Source organism: Giraffa tippelskirchi, chromosome 3 (assembly GCF_054371585.1).
Source record: "Giraffa tippelskirchi isolate mGirTip1 chromosome 3, T2T-mGirTip1v1.2.pri, whole genome shotgun sequence".
NCBI lineage: Eukaryota > Metazoa > Chordata > Mammalia > Artiodactyla > Giraffidae > Giraffa > Giraffa tippelskirchi.
The window spans coordinates 12202985-12228663 of NC_137277.1; the positions used below are offsets into that span (position 1 = coordinate 12202985).

General features: G+C 52.3%; 1 protein-coding gene across 13 annotated transcripts; it reads right to left on the reverse strand.

Annotated features, from left to right (window-relative positions):
• Window positions 1–773: 773 nt before the first annotated feature.
• LOC145541057 (carbonyl reductase [NADPH] 2) lies at window positions 774–16893 on the reverse strand. 13 transcript variants are annotated; one of them, XM_081576387.1, is made up of 13 exons: window positions 16803–16893; window positions 9899–9987; window positions 8046–8232; window positions 7487–7764; window positions 4376–4670; window positions 3336–3633; window positions 2449–2546; window positions 2190–2344; window positions 2061–2103; window positions 1873–1972; window positions 1687–1751; window positions 1371–1488; window positions 774–1235 (listed from the first exon to the last, which is right to left on the reverse strand). In XM_081576387.1, the coding sequence occupies exons 8-13, from the start codon at window positions 2228–2230 to the stop codon at window positions 814–816; spliced, it is 789 nt and encodes a 262-aa protein (XP_081432513.1). In that variant the 5' UTR covers window positions 2231–2344; window positions 2449–2546; window positions 3336–3633; window positions 4376–4670; window positions 7487–7764; window positions 8046–8232; window positions 9899–9987; window positions 16803–16893; the 3' UTR covers window positions 774–813. The 13 variants fall into 13 exon arrangements, with proteins under 13 accessions (XP_081432513.1, XP_081432514.1, XP_081432516.1 ...); XM_081576388.1 differs by having other exon boundaries at window positions 3330–3633; XM_081576390.1 differs by having other exon boundaries at window positions 774–1275; window positions 3062–3658; window positions 4376–7764.
• Window positions 16894–25679: the final 8786 nt, after the last annotated feature.

The window sequence follows — 25679 nt, forward strand, 5'->3', positions numbered from 1 at the left end:
CAGTGCTACCATTGCCTGGACAGCCCCACCCCAGTCCCTTGTCTCTTGCCCCCTTGCCCAGGGTTGTACACTGCACCAGGCCAGCTGACTGACCACCTCAGGCCCTCATCACACACTCAGATGGCATGGGTCCTGCAGGAAGCTGACCAGGGCAAGCACAACTGAATCCCAGCAGGGCCCAGGAGACCCTCTAGCTGCCCCAGCTGCAGGGCTCTTGTGTCCGGGATCAGGCAAGGAACAGGCAGGGCAGTAGCTCTGGACACTTCCCCAGCTGGGGCTGCCCTCTTCATGGGTGGTCTTGTGGGGGAAGGTGTGCCCCAAGGTGAAACTGGGTTTCTCAGGGTTGGAGAAACTATAGTGGCCCAGCACCCCCACTGCCTCCTTCACACCAGGGCTGGGAGCTCAGGCCCATCTTCCCTAGGGATGGTCCAGAGCATCTCCACACAGTTCCTCAGACCTTCTTACTTACTTCTCCAGCCAAAGGTAGTCAGGGCAGGGGGTGCTGGGCTGAAAGTCAGAGCCAGAACCACAGGGAAGGAAAATTGGGTGGAGGCTGCCCTCTGCACAGAGAAGGTTGGGTGTAGCAGGGGCATGGACAACAAAGACAAGGAAACACAGCCATTCAGATCAAAGTCACAGGTCAGCTGTGGAATTCCTTTGGCTTTGGATCTGCCCCCTCTCTACCTCTTGTAAGATTAATATGTGCTCAGTCCCTGATTCTCCCCTCCCTACCCTTGGGGCAAGCTCATCCAGAGCCCTGGCAAGGCTACTAGTTTCAGGAGAATGGCTTCTATTTATTCAGGCAAATCCACCCTAGCACATTGGACCACACAGTGGGTGGGAGCGACAGGGACCGGGTCTCCTGGCACCCACACATTGGGTGTGGATGTGGAGGAATGTGGCTTGGTTCGGGGGTGGGCAGGGTGGGGCAGGTATGGGGTTGCAGGCTGGTGGGGCGCAGCCGAAGTGTGTCGTGGAGGTGGGACCAAACCGTGGGCGGGGCCTGCAGGTAGTTGTCTGGGCGTGGACGTGGATGGCGTCGGGGGCGTGGTCTAGGGCGTGGAGACGTGTTCCCTGGTGGTCCTGGAGGCCTGAAGGCGGGGCGGCGGGGCGTGGAGGCGGGGCGAGGCTCGGCCGCGCACCATCCCGGTTGCTCCCAGAGCGTGGCGCTTTACGAGGCCAGGTACCCGGCGTCCACGAGGATACCCGACCCGCTGGTGGAGGCGCTGCGGTCGCTGAGCAGGAAGAGGATGCTGTTAACCACGTCTTCCACCTCTGCAGCGGGTGGCGGGCGGGGTCAGCGCGGCTCGGCCCGGCTGGCTCTGGCCAGCCGCCCCAGCCGCGCCCGCCACTCCGCGAAGCCCCCCGACCTGCAAATTTCCTCAGCGGGTGGCGCTCCTTCAGCTTCTGGGCCAACTCAGGGTCAGCGGAGACTTTTTGGCCCATGGCTGTCAGCACCACCGTTGGATTCACGGAGTTCACCCGGATCTGGGGCCGGAGGGGCCAGAGGGGCGGCCTCAGACGGTGTATGAACCCCGCCCTCACGGCCCCGACTGAGCTTGCTCACTCACCCCCTGAAGCCCCCTACCCCAGGCACCAACCTTGCCAACCACCACCCACCTTACCCCTACCCTGCGTGCCTTCTCAGGCCTGGGTCCCTGGCACTCCCAGGGCCCCCATGCCTACCTTGTGTGGTCCCAGCTCCATGGCCATGAATTTGGTCAGCATGGTCATTGCACCCTTGGTGGAGCCTGTGAGGAGAAGGCAGCACTGAGGATCCTTAAGGTTTCAGCAGGCTTTGCATGAAGCCCAGGCCGGGAGCCAACTTCTCCTGCCGGGAATAGGGGCTCAAAACTGGGCAAAGGGACTCACTGTAGGCAGCTAGGTTGGGGAAGGTGACATGGGCCACCATGCTGGAGACACTGACAATGGAGCCAGGCACTCCACGGTTGATCATGCCCCGGGCCACGATCTGGAAGCCAAGACAGGGCATGGCCTGAGCCCACCACACCCCCACCTGGGCCATGTCAGTGCTGAGCCACAGCCTCCCACTGCCTCACCTGGGACACCTGGAACACAGAGCGCAGGTTCACACTGAAGGATCTGGGGAGACAGCAGACAGACCATGGTCACACCTGAACCATGTCCTGGGCAGCCCTGTCCCGTCGACTTCCTTTCCTCCTCCTCACCTGTCAAAGACCTCCTTGGTGGTCTCCAAGAAGGGCCTCATCAGTGCCACGGCGGCATTGTTCACCAGCAAGTCCACAGGGCCCACACCACCCAGAGCCTTCTCCGTGGCCTCCCAGTCACCCAGATCCACACACACAGGCTCTATCCCGGGGCACTGTGGGGAGGCATTGGCCGGTGACCAAAGGGGTGGTCCTGGCAGGCTTATGAGGCATCCCCAAGGGTCACAGCCCCGGGTCACGCTAGGCCTGCACACCTCACCTCCTTGGAGAGGCTGACCAGGTCAGCGTTGATGCGGCTCACGGCCACCACTCTGGCTCCTGAGGCATGAAGGGCCTTCACCGTGTCCCGTCCGATCCCTACAGGGGTTCACCAGGCAGGAAGGTGGCCCAACAAGTCTGGACCAAGACTGTGGATGGGGGCTGCAGATATGCTGCTCAGGAAAGAGTGATGAGAGGGTGCTGACCAGAAGGGTGTTGGCCCAGGAGGTGGCGGGAGGCAGGGATCTGGACAGCCAGGATCTGGCCAAGGGAGGCCCAGAGGGCAGCCCCTTTCTGCTGGGCCCATGGAAGAGGCCTTGGCTAGATGCGCCATCTGCCCAGACTGAGTCTGAGGGCCGTCCTCTCAGGGGGCATTGACCAGGGAGAGGCTGGTGTCCTGTCCCAGTGGGGCCTGCTGGGTGGTAGGGAGCAGTGCAGGCCCACTTTGGCGGGTTCAGCGGCTGGAGTGAGGGGCGCCTGCCAGCAGGGCAGGCTATGACAGGCACAAAGGGAACGTGCAGGCCGCAACACGGGCCTGTGAGGCTCTGGGTCTGCGCACTTTGCTCTCTAACCTCAGTTTCTGTCACACTGCCACCTGCCTGGCTCACACTCACCTTTTCCTGCTCCTGTCACCAGGGCCCGAAGGCCACTGAAATTCAGCTGCATGGTGCCACTCCAAACCACTGTTCAAGTGGAATAGAGGGTGTGCGGATTTTATAGGCCAAGGGTGGGGCAGGTGGGGGTGGTTTGGGGTGGGGCTGGCCGGAGAAGGGGAAGCTAGGGGCACCGGGCAGGGCCAGGCATCAGCACAGCTTCTGTTTTCTTGTTTACAGAAACCTGCCTCCCTGGATCGGAGAAGGCAATGGCACCCCACCCCAGTACTCTTGCCTGGAAAATCCCATGGATGGAGGAGCCTGGTAGGCCACAGTTCGTGGGGTCGCTAAGAGTCGGACACGATTGAGCGACTTCACTTTCACTTTTCCCTTTCATGCACTGGAGAAGGAAATGGCAACCCACTCCAGTATTCTTGCCTGGAGAATGCCAGGGACGGTGGAGCCCAGTGGGCTGCCATCTACGGGGTCGCACAGAGTCGGACACGACTGAAGCGACTTAGCAGCAGCAGCAGCAGCAGCATTCGCGGTCTGGCGTTCTGTCGGCACGGTTCTCATTTAACGCTGACAGCTCCCTATGAGATACAAAGTATCACCCACCTGGATGGAAGAGAGGAGACTCAGAGATGACAAGCAGCTGGCCAGGGGCGCCCCCCTCACCCCAATTTTCGGTAGCCCCCTCCCTTCTAAAGGACTTTGACCCCAAATCACTTTCCAAAATGCCCTTGGGGAACTAGAGAGGACTAAGACAAGAGGAACTACTGTGACAGGGAAAACCTCTTATGGTCCCACAGGTGGCACTTGTGATCTAGGGGTACCAGTGGGTGGGCCAGGCCAGGAAGGACTCAGTGACATCACCCGGCTATCTGCAGCCTTCCACACCTCGACATAAGGTTGAGGCGGCCACACGGCCACCGCCTGCTGGTGCCCAGGAGTGGAAGCCCGGGGCCTCACACCGGCCAGTCTGCGTCCTGCAGCTTGGCGCGCGGCCCGCTCTCCCAAGGGAGCCACCTGGGTGGGGAGGAGAGGGAGCCTAAAGCCACGCACACCTGATCCTTAGCTAAGCTCGGGGATTGCGAAGTAGATTAAAGGCATTCACTCACGAGGATGCCTACTTAACCGGGATCCCCAAAGATCCGGGCTGCTCACCAAGGAAGGCTTCTGCTTCCAGCCGCGGGTGCGCGCGCGGGGCGGGGCGGGGCGGGGCCACCTTCCTCTGCCACAGACTTCCTGCCTTATTATCAGTACCGCCGCCAGGGGGCGCGCCGGGGCTGGGCGACAGAGAGGCTGGCTTCCGTAGGCGTTAATGTTACTCACCTATGTGCTTACCCAGAGCAGGCTTCCAGCGGTTCCAAGACGCTCCCTCTATACTGGGCAGTTGAAAGAAATCTTGTTCGATTAAGTCCTGCACCCATCATCCACGCTAGGAACCACCTGCCCCCAGGTTGCCCTCTCCTGTTGTCTAGCTTTCCAGAGGCTTCCAAGGAGAACCTCGCTTGAAACTGTTCTTTAGAGAGACTCTTGCAGCTCTTGGTGGTAAAGTTCAAAGCCCCTCGCCATCCCCGAGCTCCCTCTGGGACAAAGCCCCCACGCGCTGTCTTCGTGCGGTTCCCTGCAAGAGTCGAGGTTGCAGGCCATTAGCACTTGCTGCATCTCCCCCCACCTCCGCCCCGCCCCGGCCCGTAGAGGCTTTGCCCTCTCTCCCTTCATCCTCCCCAGGCTGGTCCGGGCTCCCGGCTCCTGGGCCCCAGCGGCCTTCAAGCATGTTCCCAGCACAAGTGAAGCGCGGGGTGGGGGGGCCGGGCTGCCCCGTCCTTTGTCTCGGCGGTGGCTCCGCAGGGAGCCGGGTCGAGCGGCGCTGAATACTCACCCGCTGACGGCATGCCCCCCCGGGGAGCGCACGTCCCCAGGGAGCGCACGTCGAAGTGAACCTGGGGCAGCTAGAGCGGTGGGAGTGGGACGGGGACGGGCAGTCAAGTAACTGGTTGTCCTCACACAACCCAGAGTGCTTCCCACGTGCCAGCCCTCAGCCCCTAGGCCGCTTTCAAGAGGCCACCTTACCACGCAGGCGGAGGCCTCGGGGTCCAACACCGACGCCTCCACCGCCCCCACACCACTCTGCCCCAGCCTGGCTGGCCCTGGAGTGAATTTAACCCTTTCCCTATCGAGTGCGGTTCGGATGCCCAGGAGACAGAGGGTGTTTCCGTTTGTGACACGTGGCTCGGGGGTGTCCTCCCCCTCCTGGGCAGGGACCATTCCTGCGTTCCCACCGGCAGCGTTGGGCTGGCGGGAGGAAGGAAATTAAGCCTGTGTTGAAGGAAGGACACCTGGCAGGGGAGGGGAAAGGGCTCAGGAATCCCCTCTTCTGGGGAGCTTTCAAGTGGGGGGAAATCCCCACACAGCTTCCATCCTCCAGGGCGCCTGGGCTGTGCCATTAGCAGGTTCCCACACCGCCTCTCCGGGGCTCTCCTTCCTTCCTTCCTCGGGCTGTGAAGCCAGCACAAGTCCAGGATTCCACCTTACCGCCCACTTGTGACCCTGTCTCAGCTTCCATTCTCTTCCCCAGGCTCACGCCCCGGGTCTCCCGGTGCTCCCGGGCTGCCTGGAGGAGGCATCAGGATACATGTATCCCTTCAGGGAATGGCCAGGCTTGCCTGCTCAACCTGGGGTCGCTGCTTGGGCAAGTCAACCCCCACCCCACCCCTCCCACAGCCTTCAGGATCTCCTGCCCCCACCTCCCAGGCTGGCACCTATGGAATCTTGGGACCCAGACATGACCCCAAAGAAGCCATCTAATCCTTCTTCCCCCTCACACACCCCCACCCCCACCCCATCCTGGCCACATTGCATCCATAGTGGTGTCTTGGTGGCCAGGGAAAGGCAGTCCTCTTCAGCTCTAATAAAGACAATGTGGGGTTCCGAAGCCTCCCAAACTATCAGGCAGGATTGGAGTTCGAGCACGCAGAAAAACCATCGGAGAGCTCCCCGTTGGGGAGGGCAGAGCTCCGGGTAGAATTTAGCAGGCCAGGAAGGATGTGTGCGGAGGGCTCTCTGCCCCCTCGAGTCAGGGCCCTGAGGTTCCAAGGTCAGGGAAAATGGCAGATCCCCCGCAACCCAGTTTCCAGGTGAATCAGAAATCAGCCTGCCACAGGGCCATCTCTGAAGGTCCCCATCTCTGCAGTCTCCACCCCCATCCACTGTCCTGGGCAGGTTGGGGCTTTCTCTTCACCTCTCTCATCCTTCCCCATCTCTGCCTCTCCCTCCCAGATTCTTCCCCTTCTTTCTCCGCGGGCTCCCTCTGCTAGTTTCCCCTCGCTCTCGTCTCTCCCGCTCTTTGCTCTTTCTCTCTCAGGCCCTCGCTCACGCGCTCTCTATTTTCACTACTCTATCTTTCCCTATTCTCCCCTTTCCTCCCCTCCTCTCTTTCATCTCCAACCAGCACACCGCCACCCACCCCTCCTCCAGTCGCGCACCGGGCTAGGAACGCGCCAGAAGCCATGACAAGCCCAGGCGGCTCTCCCGACCCTTGATGCCCCCGGGCCAGTTTTCCAAGCTCCCCGCACCCATCACAGCCTTGTGCGCTGAGGGCTCTCAGGATGGGCAGGGGCAGTGGGTTCAAGCTATAGGCATGGGTGGCCTAGATCAAAGGCCAGGAATGTCTGGCCCCCTGGCACGGACTTCCCCCAGCCAAGCCCCCACCCATTGGCGACTCTGCCATTCCCGGCCTCGCAGCACTGCGGGTCAGCCTCCTGATACAGTTCCAGGAGTCACTGTCCTCAACCCCTCTTTTTGGCCTCACTATCTTTGCCCCAGGCCCAGGGATGCTCCAGCCCTGCTCCTGCCCCCACCCAGAGTGCCTGCAGGGGCCTTGAGTGGCCTGGGAGCAGCGTTGGGGAGCAGGCATCCAGGTGATAAAGGTCAAGGGCCCCCAAATCTGGCGTCAATCTCAGCACCGCTCAAGGCAGACCTAATTCCTTGACTCTGGGGAAGGAGTGGAGAGAAAGAACCCAGGGAGGCCTTGGAAAGACTTGTTTCTTACAGCCAGGGGTGGGGTATTTAGATACCTTTGGTGTGCACACAGAGATGGGGGGCATTATCACCAAGTCCCAGGTTGGAGCCCAGAGCCTTAGGCAGGAGAGGTGGGCAGGGAAGGGGGTCTCTTGGCAGCAAGCTCCCCTGAGGACCCTAGCGGCTTCCCTGGTGGGGCTACTGCGTTTCACGCGCGGTAAACTGTTCACCCAGAAGATTCAAATGGGACTGCGGGTGTCCTTCGGACCTGAGCTTGAGGCCAGGCCTGAACCCCTCAAGGAGGAGAAAGTGACAAGGCTCCGCACGCAGGAAATGCAACTGGCCGCTGGTGTCAGTTGCAGGAAATGCAAAGGCAGCAGGAGGTCCCGATACCGATCTGATCCCTGACTAAAGACTCACAGGACACTCGGCTCGGTCCCCCCGGCGCCACCCGCAGCCAGACCTGCGAGCCTCCGCGGACCCTTCTGCTCGCCTCTCGAAGACCCTGGAAGCCACCTCCCGCGGCCGGGTCGAGGGGCCCGGCCCGCTCGCGGGCTCGGGAGGCTAGGAGGGGTAGAATTTCCCAACCCCCTCTGAGACCCTCGGATCTTGTCCTGCCCGAGCGAAGCTTCTGGAAACATCCTTGTGCTTTCTACTCTCGATTCCTCACGGGCCCAAGTCCCTAGAGGTCACGGTCTCTGCAGAGAAAAGGAGCCACCCGTCAATACCCACGCCAGCCCGGCACCACGTGAACACCCCAGTTACAGCCCCGGCTCCCTAAACCTGGCTGGCGGGGGGCCGCGGCGGTTCCGGGACAACGGAGGGTCCGAGGTGCCGTATACCCCCCTCAAGTTCCCACTGGGTCCGGGGCGCGGGCTTTGCCCAAGTTTGCTGGGCGATGCCCTTCCCCGAGCCCGACTCCTGGGCCGGGCGGGAGGGGCGCGTGATTGACAGGCTGAACTACAGACTCATCTCTCACCTTAGGCCGCGGGCGCTGATTGGCTGCTCGCTGACATCCTCAAACCCGGCTGCTCCGCGCTGGGCTCGGGAGGGGGGCAGCTGCGGGTGGAGGTGCGCTTCTGACAAGCCCGAAAGTCATTTCCAATCTCAAGCGGACTTTGTTCCAACTATTGGGGGCGTCGCAGAACTGCAACCATTTCTACTATCTAATTTTAGAACATTTCATTACCCTCAAAAGAAACCCTGTACCCATTAGTAATCACTCACTATTCCCTTCCTCCCCCAACCTCTGGCAACCACTGATCTACTTTCTGTCTCTATGGATTTGCCTATTTTCTGGACATTGCATATAAATGGAATCAAACAACATGTAGCCTTTTGTGTCTGACTTCTTTCACTTAGCATGTTTTCAAGTTTGTCGGTGTTGTAGCTTGGATCAGTAGTTCATTCCTTTTTATTGCCAAATAATATTCCATTGCATGGATATATCACATTTTATTTACGCATTCGTCAATTAATAGATATTTGGGTTGTTTCCACTTTTTTGGCTGCAGCATTGCTATGAACATTCATGTTCAAGTTTCTGTGTAGACATGTTTTCAGTTCTCTTGGGTATATACCTAGGAATGGAATTGCTGGGTTGTATGTAACACTGTTTCACTTTTTGAGGAACTATCAAAGTGTTTTCCACAATAGCTATACCATTTTACACTCCCACCAGCAAGAGATGGGGGTTCCAACTTCTCTACAACCTCACCAACACTTATTATTGTCTGCCACTTTCATTACAGCCATCCTAGTAGGTATGAAGAAGTATCTCAACATGGTTTCCCCCCACACACACACACTGCTTGGCATGTGGGATTTTAGTTCCCTTACCAGGGAGTTAACCCACACCTCCTGCAATGGAAACTCAAGAGTCTTAAACACCGGACTACCTGGGAAGTCCTTCATTATGGCTTTTATTTTCCCTTACCATTTTATTTTTAAAATTTTTATTGGAGTATAGTTGATTTATAATGTTGTGTTAGTTTCAGGGGCACAGCGGAGTGAATCAGTTATATATATATATCTCCACCCTTTTAAAAAAAAAAGATTGTTTTCCCATAGAGGCTATTACAGAGTATGGAGTATTGACCTGTGCTACACAGCAGGTGCTCATTGTTGTTGTTGTTCAGTCGCTAAGTCGTGTCCGACTCTTTGCAGCCCCATGGACTGTAGAATGCCAGGCTTGCCTGTCCTTCACTATCTCCTGGAGTTTGTGAAGGAGAGGGAGACGTGCCCCCAGTGCATGTCCATTGATTCAGTGATGCCATCCAACCATCTCATCCTCTGTTGCCCCCTTCTCCTGCCCTCAATCTTTCCCAGCATCAAGGTCTTTTCCAGTGAGTCGGCTCTTCGCATCAGGTGGCCAAAGTATTGGTCCTTATTAGTTATCTATTTTATATATAGTAGTGTGTATATCAGTCCCAATCTCCCAATTTATCCCTCCCCCTCCCTTCTGCCCTGATAACCATAAGTTTGTTTCCTACACTAGTGACTTTACTTCTATTTTCCTCATTATGGCTTTGATTTGTCTTTGTCTAACGTCTAATGATATTGAGCATCTTTTACGTAGTTATTGGTCATCGGTATATATCTTTGGAGAAATCCTTGGTCTTCAGGTAACCTATATCAATCCCCATTGTTTTTTGTAAATCCCCATTCTATCACCAATAAGATGATATTGGGCAGGATCTTTTGGGAGCAACTTTTTCTCAACCCGAGGCTTCTCTTTCTGAACAGTGCTAATCCATTTCAAAGTGAGAAAAAACAAAGACATGGCTGTCCCAGGCACCCCTTTCCCCACCCTGATCATCCCTTGTTGCCTACCGGGATGGCAGCCCGGGGGTCCAGTCCATTCTCCACCCCTGAGAGCATTTCCACTCCAGCAGCAGCTCCCCAGGAGAATCACATGACACCTGCAGGGACAGACATGTCCATAGAGACAGTCGCTGCGCCAGCCCGCCTCTTCCCCGCACCTCATCCTCATCTTACACAAACTGCAACTGAAAGGACTTTGAATACAAAAGTGAAAATGAGAGTAGATTTTAAGGAAGGAAATAAGGAAGGAAAAAAAGGCTGATGGATTGGACCTCATGAGGAGAGGAGTCCTGGGTGCAAGGGTGGGTCTGTCCCAACAGGTGGGTAGAAAGGGCCCTTTGTGCTTAGTCGCTCAGTCATGTCTGACTCTTTGTGACCCCATGGACTGTAGCCCGCCAGGCTCCTCTGTCCATGGGGATTCTCCAGGCAAGGATACTGGAGTGAGCTGCCCTGCACTCCTCCGAGGGATATTCTCAACCCAGGGACTGAACCCAGGTCTCCCACATTGCAGGTGGATTCTTTACCGTCTGAGCACCAGTGAAGCCCAAGAATACTGGAGTGGGTAGCCTATCCCTTCTCCAGGGGATCTTCCCGACTCAGGAATCAAACCAGGGTCTCCTGTCCTGCAGGAGGATTCTTTACCAGCTGAGCTACCAGGGAAGCCCAGAAAGGGCCCTTTACGCCACACCAAACACTGGCACAAAAAGGCAGGAGATGAAAGGCAGATCTGATACAGAGCTGAGGGTGCAAGGGGACTACTGCAGCTGAAGGGGCCAAGAGCCCACAGGGGCTGAGGAACAGGAGCTCACAATTCACATTCAGGGCCTGGGCCTTGCAACTGTCCCCTGACTCCTCTCCTAGCCCAGGCTCGGCCAGCTCAGCAGGGAAAAGTACAACTGACATGGCTTCAGATGGAAGGGCAGTCCTGCCACACTGCTGCTTCTCCTTTGGGCCATGAGGGTCTAGCCTGAACAGCTAGGCACATGTCTAAAGGTAACAACACGGGTTCTAATCTCAATTTGCCACTAACCAACTCGGCACACTGGGGCAGATATCAGACCTCTCGGATGGAGACTATGAGTGTGGACAGCGACAAGCACAGGGCCTGATATTTACCAAGGATAAATGGTATCTCTAACCCTAGTGGACGTGGCCGTCCAAATTTACAGGCAAAGAATGCCACTGCCTAAATAAGTGTGTGCAGGCAGCTCCAGTCAGTATGCAGGGACATCTCTTGGGGCAGCTGGCTTTCTCCTGAGGCAACTAGGCCAAGGATGGCACAGTGGGGGATGGTGGGGACTTTGGCCTGAACCTGAGGGGGCTGCTGCCTGGTCCCACCCCAGCAACTTGTACAGACCAGGACTGGACAGGCACACTCACATCTAAACAAATCTCGAGTGGCCACACAGCTGAGCATGAGGGGACACCAAAAAAAGAAAAGAAAAAAGAGTTATTGCTGTCTCTGCTCTCAAAAACTCATGGCCCATGCGAGTCCCATGGCAGTCCAGTGGTTAAGACTCCATGTTTCCATTGCAGGGGCTGTGAGTTCAATCCCTGGTCGGGAAACTGATCCCACATGCCACGTGGCGCAGCCAAAAAAACAATCAACCGAAACTCACGGCCCAAAGACGATACTAAAACCAAGTCACGCTCAATGGGTTTTGTACCTTTTACATATATCGCCTCACTCATTTCTCATAACCACCCTGAGAGTGTTTTATTGTCTTAGTCTGGCAGATAAGAAACAGAAGCTGATGCGGGTCAAGGAAATTCCCAAGATTTCGGGGCTGGTAAGTGGCCAACTCCACCACCCACTGCCAGGACAAGGGTCACCCCTGCTCAAGGGAAACCCTCAGACTGACGGAGTGTGATCACCTCCCTTCTGGAAGAGGTGGGTGTGGGCGAGGGCTAAGGCAGGGAGGGACAAGAGGGCAGGGAGGCCTGGGGGTCCAGGTTGAGGGGCTGAAGGGGGACACCGAGGTCAGCCTGGGGGGAAAGGTTTACAGGAGGACGTGAGCGCGACACTTGGAAGTGACAGAGGCAGCGTGGCCCTTAATAGTGGGAGATGGTCTGATTCAGTCCCTGGTCCCTGGAGCTGGCAGAGGGTAAACAGGACCCAGAGCTGACCTCCCCCAGTAAAGACACACGGAGTGAGAGAGGGGTTTGGAGGGTGGCCCCTGCAGAGCCAGCCCTGGTCAGGGCGTGATAGACCACAGGATGCAACCCTTGGCCTCAGGCCCTGTCTTACTGCCTCACCCTCACCTCATTCCCCCTCCCACCTATAGGGATTCTCGGGCCCTCGTCCAGTCTCTGGCCACCAGCGCCCCAGGCGGGAGGACGGGTGTTACAGACAGTCCCTCTGGACAATGTTCCTTCCAGGCCACTTTGTGGGGCTCAGGAGGCCAAATCCAAGTGTTCTGGCTCCAAGACCCTGGGCGCCAATCCCCTTCAGTAATTCCAGTGGCCACAGGCCTCCCCTCGGGCCTGCCTCTTCTGGAGGGAGCCTCAAGCCCCACAGCCGCCCTTCCCTCAACCAGCTACAGGTCAGGACAGGAAAGGCTTTAGGCCTCAGCAACCCGAACGATAGCCTGGGTTCATTAAGGCCTCATAACGAATTAACTGAAAATAATCTTCAGGGGCGGGGTGGGGTGGGTAGCGGGGGGGGGGGGGGGGAAGCCTGTTAGTGCGCAGGTGCTCCAGGCCAGAAACGGTCTCTTCAAACGTAGACTGACGCTGAGAGGTCAGAGCAGGGCCAGACACGTACCTGTCGCTTTTAAAACCAAGTGTCAGAAAAGCTACAGAATGACAGCGCAGAGGAGTTCAGAAGGCAACGGCCACTTGATTATTCACAAGACAGGACTGAGGCTCTGGGGTTCATGCCACACTTTAGGGCACACCTTTCTTTGCAAGATGCCAAAGCACCCCACCTATGCAGGTCTGCCCCAGCATGTCTCGGGGAGGCAGGAAACAGCTCAGAGGCAGGAGTGTGATGGTTGATGACACGAGAACTCGCTGATGGAACCAGAATGGGGCTCGGTCTCCTGACTGCTGGGTCAGCACTCCATCATTCTCCAGGCCCCCCCAGTCTACCTTCCCATGGGACAGGTTTCACTTCCTGTCCTCAGAACACTCTTCACTGACACCAAAAACCAAACCAAAGCGGGGGGCGTGGGGCTGCAGAGAGACCTAGACTAAAAAGAGCAAGGGGATAACGTGGGGAACACTGCTAAAAGGTTCTTCAAACACCACTGGTGCAGTTTGGCAGAAAAGGTGACTTCTGTCTGCCCCTGAGGCAAATCCTAACCTTGAAAAGTCTACTTCTCTCCCTAAGTATCGATTCACTTGCACTCAGCGCTTCAAGTTCCTCTAATCTCATGTAATTCTTAAAACAATCCTGTGAGAGAAGGGTGATTATCCTCATTTTACAGAGGAGAAAACTGAGGCTCAGTAGGGATAGAACTCTTTGATTTCCTCATTCTAAGTCTTGTGTCTTTCGCCAGATCAAAGTGTCTCAGGTCTTTGGTTCCAAGAGTTTCAGGCAAAACTTATTACTTTCGAACTAAGTAATAATTAACTTTGCACTCAGAAACTCAAACCACCTTACCCATCAAGTCTGTAGTCCCAACCAGCTGAGGCCAAGTCCTTTCCATGGTACCCAGGTTTCACAGTTGTCTGTTCTTAAATGTTCCAACACACAGGAAGGAATTGTTCTGGTTGCTTTTCTTTCTTATGCTGCCTGGCCTTCTATGTATGTCCACTTTCACTCTCTCCAGAGACCAAGGAAGAAAGAAAAGAAAAGAATGGCTTAGATGAGACTTACACTAAAGGAAGAAAAGAAATGCTGGGCCTCTCCGGTTCTGAAACACTCCATCCATCAGTAAACAGCAGTCTCCTCTCCTTAGAGACTTCTCAGCCGTACCCAACAGCCTGCTCTCTACCGTCTGAATCCAACCCTGTACCGGGCTATTGAGAACAGTCTGGCATTTAAGCCGTCCAGCTGCTGTCTGAACTGATGAGTCATGGTTTTCAGTTGGAAAAGAAGGACAAAGTTATCTTCTGATTCAGAAGGGCAGCTGATCTTTCAGACACGTGGGTGCTGAGTGAGTAAACTATACCTCTTTCCACCTGAAGACAGCTGCATTTCTGGACAAGTGTCCTGAGGCAGGAGAAGGGAGTGGGGAGAGTGTGGAACGGCCTTTGAAGTCATCAGATGCCTGCCAGAAGGAGAGAAATTTCTAGCCCTGTGATTCCCAAACCAATGGCTAGCGAGTAAGGCCAGAAATGTGAAGTCAGTGAAGACAGAGCAGTTTTCTTTCCTCCCTCCTTCCTTCCATCAATAACACCCATCTCCCCCATATTCTTGTCCCATCCTTAGGATTCCAGCAAGGACCAAACTCTGAATGAATGAAAACAGGAACTTTGTCTGTCTCATTCACCACTGCATTTCTGGTGCCTAGAGCAACGCACAGCACATAGTGGTGCTCAAAAAATATCTACTGGATAAACAGAAGAATGAAACCAAAATAAGGCTCAGGGCAGGAATCTCCATTTCACAAGCTGAGGGAAGCTGAGGTATACAGTTCTCAGCCAGGATGGAACACCTTCCACCAAACCACCCTACCAGCTGGCTAAAACTATTTCAACGTATCCCATCTTAACGGGGTGGGGGGTGGACACTGAAGGGAGAAGAGCATTCAACTTTTCAAAGGAGCAAGACTGTAAATGGCAAGAGGGCTTCCCTGGTGTTCCAGTGGCTAACATTCCATACTCCCAATGCAGGGGGCCTAGGTTTGATCCCTGGTCAGGGAACTAGATCCTGCATGCCACAATTAAAAAGATCCTGTGTGCTACAACTAAAACTCAGTGCAGCCAAATAAATAAATAAATATGAAAAAAAAAGACTATGAATGGCAGACAAAGACAACAGGTCCTATTGGGGACCCTTTAAAATTGCTACCAAATGGGCTCTAAAGCCAGGTCGTCAGAATTTGAAGAGAATGTGTGCCCCCAAAGCCCAGCCGATGATAAATGCTAAAAGTGGGGCCTCAGGAATGTCCCTCTGCCTCAGCTACTCAGATATCTGGGCTCCCCATGTTCATGGGTAACCAAATGGCCCAAACTCAAAGATCCAGCACCTGCAGAAAGAGGAAGTGATTCAACAGCCGCTATACCCGCCTGAGCCTTAGCCTCCTGGGAGCCCTCTCACCTACGCTGTTCACAACGTGTAACATCATCTCTGGCATCCACTGCGTTCCCTGTGTTCAGTGTCAGGACAGGTCTGCTCTCAGCTCTAGCTGGCAGGAGCACCAGGTGACGGTCCATCACAAGTGACAACACACATGGACACGGCTCTGGGAACACTGCCACACAGTGGTACTCCCTGAATATTCCCGGCCAGAAAACCAACCAACAGGAAGTGATGGCTTCCACTGCTCCGGGCTACGGGGGAGCCAGGTGAATGGCCATTCTTCACCTTCCAGGTATCTGGTGACATCTACCATTCCGGCAGCAGCACAAGTCATTTAATATGAATGTTAGACATACAACGGAGAAGGCAATGGCACCCCACTCCAGTACTCTTGCCTGGAAAATCCCATGGATGGAGGAGCCTAGTAGGCTACAGTCCATGGGGTCGCTAAGAGTCGGACACGACTGAGCGACTTCACTTTCACTTTTCCCTTTCATGCACTGGAGAAGGAAATGGCAACCCACTCCAGTATTCTTGCCTGGAGAATCCCAGGGACGGCGGAGCCTGGTGGGCTGCCGTCTATGGGGTCGCACAGAGTCGGACACGACTGAAGCGACTTAGCAGCAGCAGACATACAACTTCAGGGGGCAAGTCCAGGGGACCAGACACACCTGGGAAAAAACTCCCTGACCCTGACCCAAGGCAGGAGCTCTACTTCTCCACACTTTCCTACCACCTGAGGCCCTGCCTGCACCCATCAAGCCCCTCCGTGTCTAACTGCTGGGCTCCCAGCAAGCAGTGACATTTGGCTGTTGAGGGGCAGCTGGTGAGGTTGGCAGGGGGACTCTGCACTAATTCTCAGACTAAGTGGCGACGGGGTTAAGGGAAAAACGGGTGTAGAATTGAGATGGGGACAGCAGAGGTGAGAGGGCAGGAGACCTCATTTTTAATAAGATTGGGTGAGGATGCTAAGAACTGGGCACCAAGAGTCGGGGGCAGTTTAGCAAAGACTTAGGGACAGGAGTGTCCTCTGATGGTTGGAGATGGACAGGAAGTCTATGGTGGGCTAGGAAGTGAGGGGTTGAGTCTGTGAAGACAAGAGGCATGTAAGACTTGAGAAAGGGCTGAAATCAGAGTTATCAAAAAGAAAAGTGTGTGCTCAACAGGGCGTCTACTTTGGTGGTAGGTCTTAAACGAGAGTGGGACAGAGATGGGGTGTTCAGGATGGGCATACCTTGGGGAGCTGAGCAGAGGGTGTGGAAGATTCGGATAAGAAGGCTGATCATGAAAAGGGCGAACCGAACCAGAATCGAGGCCAGTGTGAGGCATGAGGATCGCCAAAGGGGTCGAGAGATGAAGATGACATGTGTTGGGGGGAAGCAGAGGCATGTGGTCAAGGTCGGGCTTGGAACTGGGCTACAGTGAGGTCAAGGATGAGGCTGCATTTACGCGAGACCGGTGATGGCGGGGGGGAGGGGGTAGGCTCTAGGGTCAGGTCACGAGTGGCAAATGGAGGGGACAGGCCAGCAGCGGCAGTGCGGGCTGAAGGCTAGGGTTGGAGTGGGGCGCGGAGCTTGGGCTGGGAAGGGTGAGGGCTCAAAAGCAGGGCAATCTCAAGGCAACCAGGGGTCTGGTCTCACGGAGAGGGTTGGTGTCCCCTTGCCCATATGCGTCCCGGCCTCGCCGCCCCTCTGCTGCCCGCCTCGCCCCGGATCCTTAACTCACCGAAAGGAGCGGCGAGGGGGCGGGGGCACTGCCAGCCGCTGCAGCCCCTGAGCCTCGGATGGGAAGCCGCGGCCTCCCCGCCACTGACAACAGGAAGCGGCTCCCGCGGCGCCTGACGCCGTCACGTCAGTTCTGCGTCCGGCCCCGCCCCTGCCCGTGGAACCAATCGTGGGGCCCGGAGGGGCCTCGGGGCGGGGCCAGCGCTCTACGGTGCCGGAGGGTTCTCAGCCCCCGAGTAGATACGTAGTCTGGGAGGCTCGCGGTCACCGTACCCCAGCGGGGCGCGGAGAAGCAAGTCCGTCGGCTGCCGGCGGGATGCGTCCTCACTGCCCGCCTCCCGCTGGATCTGTGTCAGACGAGATCCTGGCTTCTGAGTTCCTGACCTTATCTGCGTAGAACTGGGGCCGTCACTTGGCCTCCAGCGAAGGTTCCCCGCTTGTAAAATGGGATCAGTGCCTACCCTATTTTTGCCTCCCCCAGGGCATCAGTGTAGCCAGATGGGCAGAGCCCAGGCCCAACTTGGAAATTCTCTCCCGCCTGGCGTTTCTCTGGAAAAACGTGTATGTTTTAAGCACAGCTTGTATCAAGGGACGGCCTTGAGGTCTCCTGGGCATTATCTAGCAACGTACCATCATGCCTGCGCCACATTCGCTCAAGCGGTTATTCTCACGTAGCCTTGTAGTTTTTTGCCTTCCGTTGTAGAAGTGATATTTCTCTTTCAAATGGAATCGGAATAGGGACTTCCCTGGTGGTGCAGTGGTTAAGACTCCATGTTGCCAATGAAGGGGGTTCCATCCCTGGTCAGGGAACTAGATCCCACAAACCAACGAAGACCTGGTGCAGCCAAATAAATATTTAAAAAGGGGAGGGGGTACTGAGAACCAAAGGTCAAAAGTGGTGGGGGGGTGGGTTCTGCCATACTTGAGACATTTAACACGCGCAGGTTTTGATCTAGTGAGACTAGGGCCTGCGTGTGGTAAGAGGTACCACTACATGCAGGGCCGCGGGACTTTGGGGTGGCTTTACAGGACTGGGGGATTGGGGACACACCAGTTCTTGGGAGGAAGCTCCACTGATACCTGCTGGGGTCTTACGCTCCATCCACCTCTTCAGGGAAGGTGTCCCTTATATCTCTGAGAAGGTTGAGGTCCCAGTGTAAGCAGATAGGATGGGGGAATGGGGAAGTCCTAGGAGGAAAAGAACTCAGCATAGCTTTTTGACATAAGAGAAGCCATTTTCCGCCTAAGCTGTTTTGTGATCTAAGCCTGGCCACAATGCTTGCCCTTGGACAGGTCTCAGTAATTAATGATCTGAAAGGAACAAAGGATTGCAATCAAGAAACAATAATTCGGCTATGAAACAAGAATCCTAGTTCCTCCTCAAGGGCTGGACATAACAATCTGATACACAGCTTTGAGTTGTGCTACAGGAACTAAGTCCCTCTCACCCCCCTTTCCCCCACACCCCCACTCTCCCTCCCACTAGGTGGAGGGTGGTAACTGCATGCTCAGTTACCAGTGTGGAGGAAAAATAAAGAACGATGATGTTGATCTTTTCTGACTTTGTGATTTCAATCAACTAAAACTTAAACTCCGTCAACATTTTCCCTTATTCTATGTTAAATCCCTCTGCTGAAGCCCCTTCATGAAGGTGCATACACCACCCAAGCCCCTTCATGAAATACACATGTTCAGAAAGGCAAAATGGTTGTCTGAGGAGGCCTTACAAATAACTGAGAAAAGAAGAGAGGCAAAAGGCAAAAGAGAAAAGGAAAGATATATCCATCTGAATGCAGACTTCCAGAGAGTAGCAAGGAGAGATAAGAAAATCTTTTTAAGTGAACAATGCAAAGATATAGAGGAAAACAATAGAAAGGGAAGAAAGACTGGAGATCTCTTCAAGAAAATTAGAGCTACCAAGGGAACATTTCATGCAAAGATGGGCTCAATAAAGGACAGAAAGTGTATAGACATAACAGAAGCAGAAGATTTTAAGAAGAGGTAGCAATAATACACAGAAGAACTATACAAAAAAGATCTTCATGACCCAGATAACCATGGTGGTGTGATCACTCACCTAGAGCCAGACATCCTGGAATGTGAATGCAAGTGGGCCTTAGGAAGCATCACTGCGAACAAAGCTAGTGAAGGTGATGGAATTCCAGCTGAACTATTTCAAATCCTAAAAGATGATGCTGTGAAAGTGCTGCACTCAATATGCCAGCAAATGCGGAAAACTCAGCAGTGGCCACAGGACTGGAAAAGGTCAGTTTCCATTCCAGACCCAAAGAAGGGCAATGCCAAAGAATGTTCAAATTACTGCCCAAGTGCACTTATCTCACACGCCAGCAAACTAATGCTCAAAATCCTTCAAGCTAGGCTTCAACAGTATGCAAACTGAGAACTTCCAGATGTACAGGCTGGATTTAGATAAGGCAGAGGAACCAGAGATCAAATTGCCAACATCCATTGGATCATAGAAAAAGCTAGAGAATTCTAGAAAAACATCTACTTCTGCTTCATTGACTATGCTAAAGCCTTTGACTGTGTAGATCACAACAACTGTGGCAAATCCTTAAAGAGACAGGAATATCAGACTGCTTTACCTGCCTCCTGCAAAACCTGTATGCAGGTCAAGAAGCAACAGTTAGAACTGGACCTGGAACAGTGGACTGATTTCATATTGGGAAAGATACGTGAAGGCTATATATTGTACGTCAACCTGCTTATTTAATATGTCAACCCTTCTTATTTAATTTCTATGCAGAGTACCTCACGGGAAATGCCGGGCTGGATGAAGCACAAGCTGGAATCAAGATTGCCAGGAGAAATATCAGTAACCTTAGATATGCAGATGACACCACCCTTATGGCAGAGAGCAAAGAGGAATAAAAGAGCCTCTTGATGAAGGTAAAAGAGAAGAGTGAAAATCTGGCTTAAAATCGACATTCAAAGAATGAAGATCATGGCATCCAGTCCCATCACTTCCTGGCAAATAGATGGGGTAACAATGGAAACAGTGACAGACTTTATTTTCTTGGGCTCCAAAATCACTGTAGGCAGTGACTGCAGCCATGAAATTAAAAGACACTTGCTCCTTGGAAGAAAAGCAATGACAAACCTAGTTCAGTACAGCTCAGTCACTCAGTCGTATCCAATTCGTTGCCACCCCATGGGCTGCAGCATACCAGGCTTCCCAGTCCATCACCAACTCCCGGAGCTTACTCAAACTCATGTCCATCGAGTCTGTGATGCCATCCAACCATCTCATCCTCTGACGTCCCCTTTCCCTCCCGCCTTCAATCTTTCCTAGCATCAGGGTCTTTTCCAATGAGTCAGTTCTTCTCATCAGGTGGCCAAATTATTGGAGTTTCAGCTTCAGCATCAGTCCTTCCGATGAATACTCAGGACTGATTTCCTTCAGGATGGACTGGTTGAATCTCCTTGCAGTCCAAGGGACTCTCAAGAGTCTTCTTCAACACCACAGTTCAAAGGCATCAATTCTTCGGTGCTCAGCTTTCTTTATAGTCCAACTCTCACATCCATACCTGACTACTGGAAAAACCATAGCTTTGACTACATGGACCTTTGTTGGCAAAGTAATGTCTCTGTTTTTTAATATGCCGTCTAGGTCAGTCATAGCTTTTCTTTCAAGGAGCAAACACCTTTTAATTTCATGACTACAGTCACCATCTGCAGTGATTTTGGAGTCCCCCCTCCCCTCACCAAAATCTGCCACTGTTTCCATTGTTTCCCCACCTATTTGCCAGGAAGTGATGGGACAGGATGCCGTGATCTTAGTTTTCTGAGTGTTGAGTTTTAAGCCAACTTTTTCACTCTCCTCTTTCACTTTTGGAGAAGGCAATGGCAACCCACTCCAGTACTCTTGCCTGGAAAATCCCATGGACGCAGGAGCCTGGTAGGCTACAGTCCATGGGGTCGCTAAGAGTTGAACACGACTGAGCGACGTCACTTTCACTTTTCACTTTCATGCATTGGAGAAGGAAAGGGCAACCCACTCCAGTGTTCTTGCCTGGAGAATCCCAGGGACAGGGGAACCTGGTGGGCTGCCATCTATGGGGTTGCACAGAGTCAGACACAACTGAAGCGACTTAGCTGCAACAAGAGCAGCTTTCACTTTCATCAAGAGGCTCTTTAGTTCTTCTTCACTTTCTGTCGTAAGGGTGGTATCATCTGTGTATCTGAGATTATTGATATTTCTCCTGGCAATCTTGATTCCAGCTTGTGCTTCATCCAGTCCAGCCTTTCACATGATGTATTCTGCATATAAGTTAAATAAGCAGGGTGATAATACACAGCCTTGATGGATTCCTTTCCCAGTTTGGAACCAGTCTGTTGTTCCATGTCCAGTTCTGTTGCTTCTTGACTTGCATACAGATTTCTCAGAAGGCAGGTGAGGCAGTCTGCTATTGCCATATCTTTAAGAATTTTCCAGTTTTTTGTGATCTACACTGTCAAAGGCTTTGGCATAGTCAATAAAGCAGAAGTAGATGTTTTTCTGGAACTCTCTTGAGTTTTCAATGATCCTATGGATTTTGGCAATTTGATCTCTGGTTCCTCTGCCTTGTCTAAATCCAGCTTGAACATCTAGAAGTTCATGGTTCATGTACTGTTGAAGCCTGGCTTGGAGAATTTTGAGCATTACTTTACTAGCGTGTGAGATGAGTGCAATTGTGTGATTGTTTGAACATTCTTTGGCATTGCCTTTCTTTGAGATTGGAATGAAAACGGATCTTTTCCAGTCCTGTGGCCACTGCTGAGTTTTCCACATTTGCTGGCATATTGAGTGCAGCACTTTCACAGCATCATCTTTTAGGATTTGAAATAGTTCAGCTGGAATTCCATCACCTCCACTAGCTTTGTTCGCAGTGATGCTTCCTAAGGCCCACTTGCATTCACATTCCAGGATGTCTGGCTCTAGGTGAGTGATCACACCATCATGGTTATCTGGGTCATGAAGATCTTTTTTATACAATTCTTCTGTGTACAAACCTAGATGGCATATGAAAAAACAGAGACATTACTTTGCCTTCAAAGGTTACTGTATAGTCAAACTGTGGTTTTTCCAGTAGTCATGTACAGATGTGAGCTGGACAATAAAACAGGCTGAGGGCTGAAGAATTGATGCCTTTGAACTTGGTGCTGGAGAAGACTCTTGAGAGTCCCTTGGACAGCATGATCAAACCAGTCAATCCTAAAGGAAATCAACCCTGAATATTCATTGGAAGGACTGATGCCAAAGCTGAAGCTCTTTGGCCACCTGATGCAAAGATCTGTTGAGACGAGAATCTGAGTTCTTGTCCACGGAGCCAACAAATGGAATCCAGGAACATGCAAACACTCACGGTAGCAAGCGAATAGAATTTATTAAAGAGAAGGAAAGTACAAAGCTTTCAGCATAGACAGTGAGAGCGGGTAAAGGGTCCCTCCAAGGTGGGACTTACAGCAGTTTTTATATCCTTCCTTAAATCACATTATTTCTAACCAGTCAATTTAAAGGTCAAGACACTTAACATCTTTATAGCTTCTCTTGATCCTTGGATTAAGTTACCACCCTTTTTTGTGCCCTCTGGCCATTTTACCATGGACCAGATGAGTGGGCTTTAGATTAATGGTCACCAATTGTTTTTCCTTCAAGCGTATGGAGTGAAAGTCACTCAGTCCTGTCTGACTCTTTGCAACCCCGAGGATATACAGTCCATGGGATTCTCCAGGCCAGAATACTGGAGTGGGTAGCCATTCCCTTCTCCAGGGAATCTTCCCAACCCAGGGATGGAACCCAGATCTCCCACATTGCAGGCTGATTCTTTACCAGCTTAGCCACCAGGGAAGCCCCCAGGCATATGGAACAAAATTTAATTACTGCCCTTCCCTGGATCCCAGTGCTGATAATTTATCAGACTAAAGACACATTCCAGGAATTCAAGACAATGGAGCAGGATATTTACTGAAAACAACACCGAAGTCTCAGAGTTGTACACTGACTGCCTAGTAATTTCTACTTCACTGTTTCTGGACTGTTTTTGGACTCTTTCGACCCCATGGACTGCAGCACACCAGGCATCCCTGTCCTTCACTATTTCCCAGAGCTTGCTCCAACTCATGTCCATTGAGTCAGTGATGCCATCCAACCATCTCGTCTTCTGTCATCCCCCTTTCCTGCCTTCAATCTTTCCTAGCATCAGGGTCTTTTCCAGTAAGTCACCTCTTCACATCAGGTAGCCAAAGTATTAGAGCTTCAGCATCAGTCCTTCCAATGAATATTCAGGGTTGATTTCCTTTAGGATTGACTGGTTTGATCTCCTTGCAGCCCAAGGGACTCTGAAGAGTCTTCTCCAACATTGCAGTTCAAAAGCACCAATTCTTCAGCACTTAGCCTTCTTTATGGTCCAACTCTCACATCCATACATTGGAAAAGACCCTGATGATGGAAAAGATTGAAAGTAGCAGGAGAAGGGGATGACAGAGGATGAGATGTTTGGATGGCATCACCAACTCAATGGACATGAGTTTGAGCAAGCTCTGGGAGATGGTGAAGGACAGGGAAGCCTGGCATGCTGCAGTCCATGGGGTCACAAAGGGTTGGACAGGACTGAGCAACTGAACAACAACAACAAAGAATGGAGAAGCAGAACTCAGTTCTCCAGTCATCTTCTTAACCTGATTTGTGTGGAGACACCATATATATAGGAAGATCAAGTTTAAAGGGAGTAAGTTGAAAAGAGAGGGAGGAATATCCATGAGTTATCCAGTACAGGGGTGTGGTTTGGGCCATTAACTGATACAGTACTCCTTTTCAGTCCTTGTATGGGCTTTTCCAGTTGTCATGGCAATTGTCAACTGTCCTTGTGCTGCTGGGTGTGTTATTTAGTATGATAATTCATTACAGTGAGTATATCATGAGGCTCAAGGTCTACTGTAAGTCAAATCTTTCAACATCTTGGACCTAGTTAGTTATAACTAGTTCTTGTTTTTCTCTTTGCACTTCCTCCTGAAAGTTAGGTAAGAGCAACTAGTTTCCATTTGAGGGAGAGGCAGCTGTATGATTCTGGAGCAACAGCCTTGATAATAATTGTGTCTTTTGGCTCAGCACCCAAGAGGTGAACCCAGCTTTTAGGGAACACCAGTGACTGTTCCCACTTATAAGTGGCTGTTAGGGCCAAGATAGGGATAGGTAGTCAGTTAGTCATGAGCAGGATGTTAAGGGGCCAAAGATTTGGCCCATAAATAAAGAGGGGGAATGTGGAGCCCTATACAAAGGTCACAGGTGTGGAGCCTTATACCAAGGTCACAGGACAAAAATTCCTAGAATTAACCCATAGCAACTGTTACCATGAGCCTCCTGGTCTAAACCAGGCAGTTCCCTGACCCCACATTATGTCAAATACTCACCCTGTTCATTTCATTTCAGTTCAGTCACTCAGTCATATCCGACTCTTTGCGACCCCATGGACTGCAGCATGCCAGGCCTCCCTGTCCATCACCAACTCCTGGAGTTTACTCGAACTCATCATGTCCATTGAGTCCATTGAGTTCAGGGTTGATTTCCTTTAGGATTGACTGGTTTGATTTCCTTGCAGCCCAAGAGATGTCAAGGGCTTTGACATAGTCAATAAAGCAGAAATAGATGTTTTTCTGGAATTCATTGAGCCAGTGATGCCATCCACCCATCTCATCCTCTCTCGTCCCCTTCTCCTCCTGCCTTCAATCTTTCCCAGCATTAGGGTCTTCTCAAATGAGTCAGTTCTTCTCATCAGGTGGCCAAATATTGGCGTTTCAGCTTCAGCATCAGTCCTTCTGATGAATATTCAGGACTGATTTCCTTTAGAATGGACTGGTTGAATCTCCTTGCAGTCCAAGGAACTCTCAAGAGTCTTCTCCCACACCACAGTTCAAAAGCATCAATTCTTTGGTGCTCAGCTTTCTTTATAGTCCAACTCTCACATCCCTACATGACTACTGGAAAAACCATAGCTTTGACTAGATGGATCTTTGTTGGCAAAGTTAAATGTCTCTGCTTTTTAATATGTTGTCTAGGTTGGTCATAAATTTTCTTCCAAGGAGCAAGCATCTTTTACTTTCATGGCTGCAGTCACCATCTGCAGTGATTTTGGAGCCCCCCCCCCCCCCAAATAAAGTTAATCACTGTTTTCACTATTTCCCCATCTATTTGCCATGAAGTGATGGGACCAGATGCCATGATCTTCGTTTCCTGAGTGTTGAGTTTTAAGCCAACTTTTTCACTCTCCTCTTTCACTTTCATCAAGAGGCTCTTTAGTTCTTCTTCACTTTTTGCCATAAGGGTGCTGTCATCTGTATATCTGAGGTTATTGATATTTTTCCTGGCAATCTTGATTCCAGCTTGTGCTTCTTCCAGCCCAGCGTTTCTCATGATGTACTCTGCATATAAGTTAAATAAACAGGGTAACCATCTACAGCCTTGATGTACTCCTTTCCCTATTTGGAACTAGTCTGCTGTTCGATGTCCAGTTCTACTGTTGCTTCCTGACCTGCACACAGATTTCTCAAGAGGCAGGTCAGGTGGTCTTGTAGTCCCATCTCTTTAAGAATTTTCCAGTTTGTTGTGATCCACACTGTCATAGGCTTTGGTATAGTCAATAAAGCAGAAATAGATGTTTTTCTGGAACTCTCTTGCTTTTTCAACAATCCAACGGATGTTGGCAATTTGATCTCTGGTTCCTCTGCCTTGTCTAAATCCAGCTTGAACATCTGGAAGTCCACGGTTCATGTACTGTTGAAGCCTGGCTTGGAGAATTTTGAGCATTGCTTTACTAGCGTGTGAGATGAGTGCAATTGTGCTGTAGTTTGAGCATTCTTTGGCATTGCCTTTCTTTGG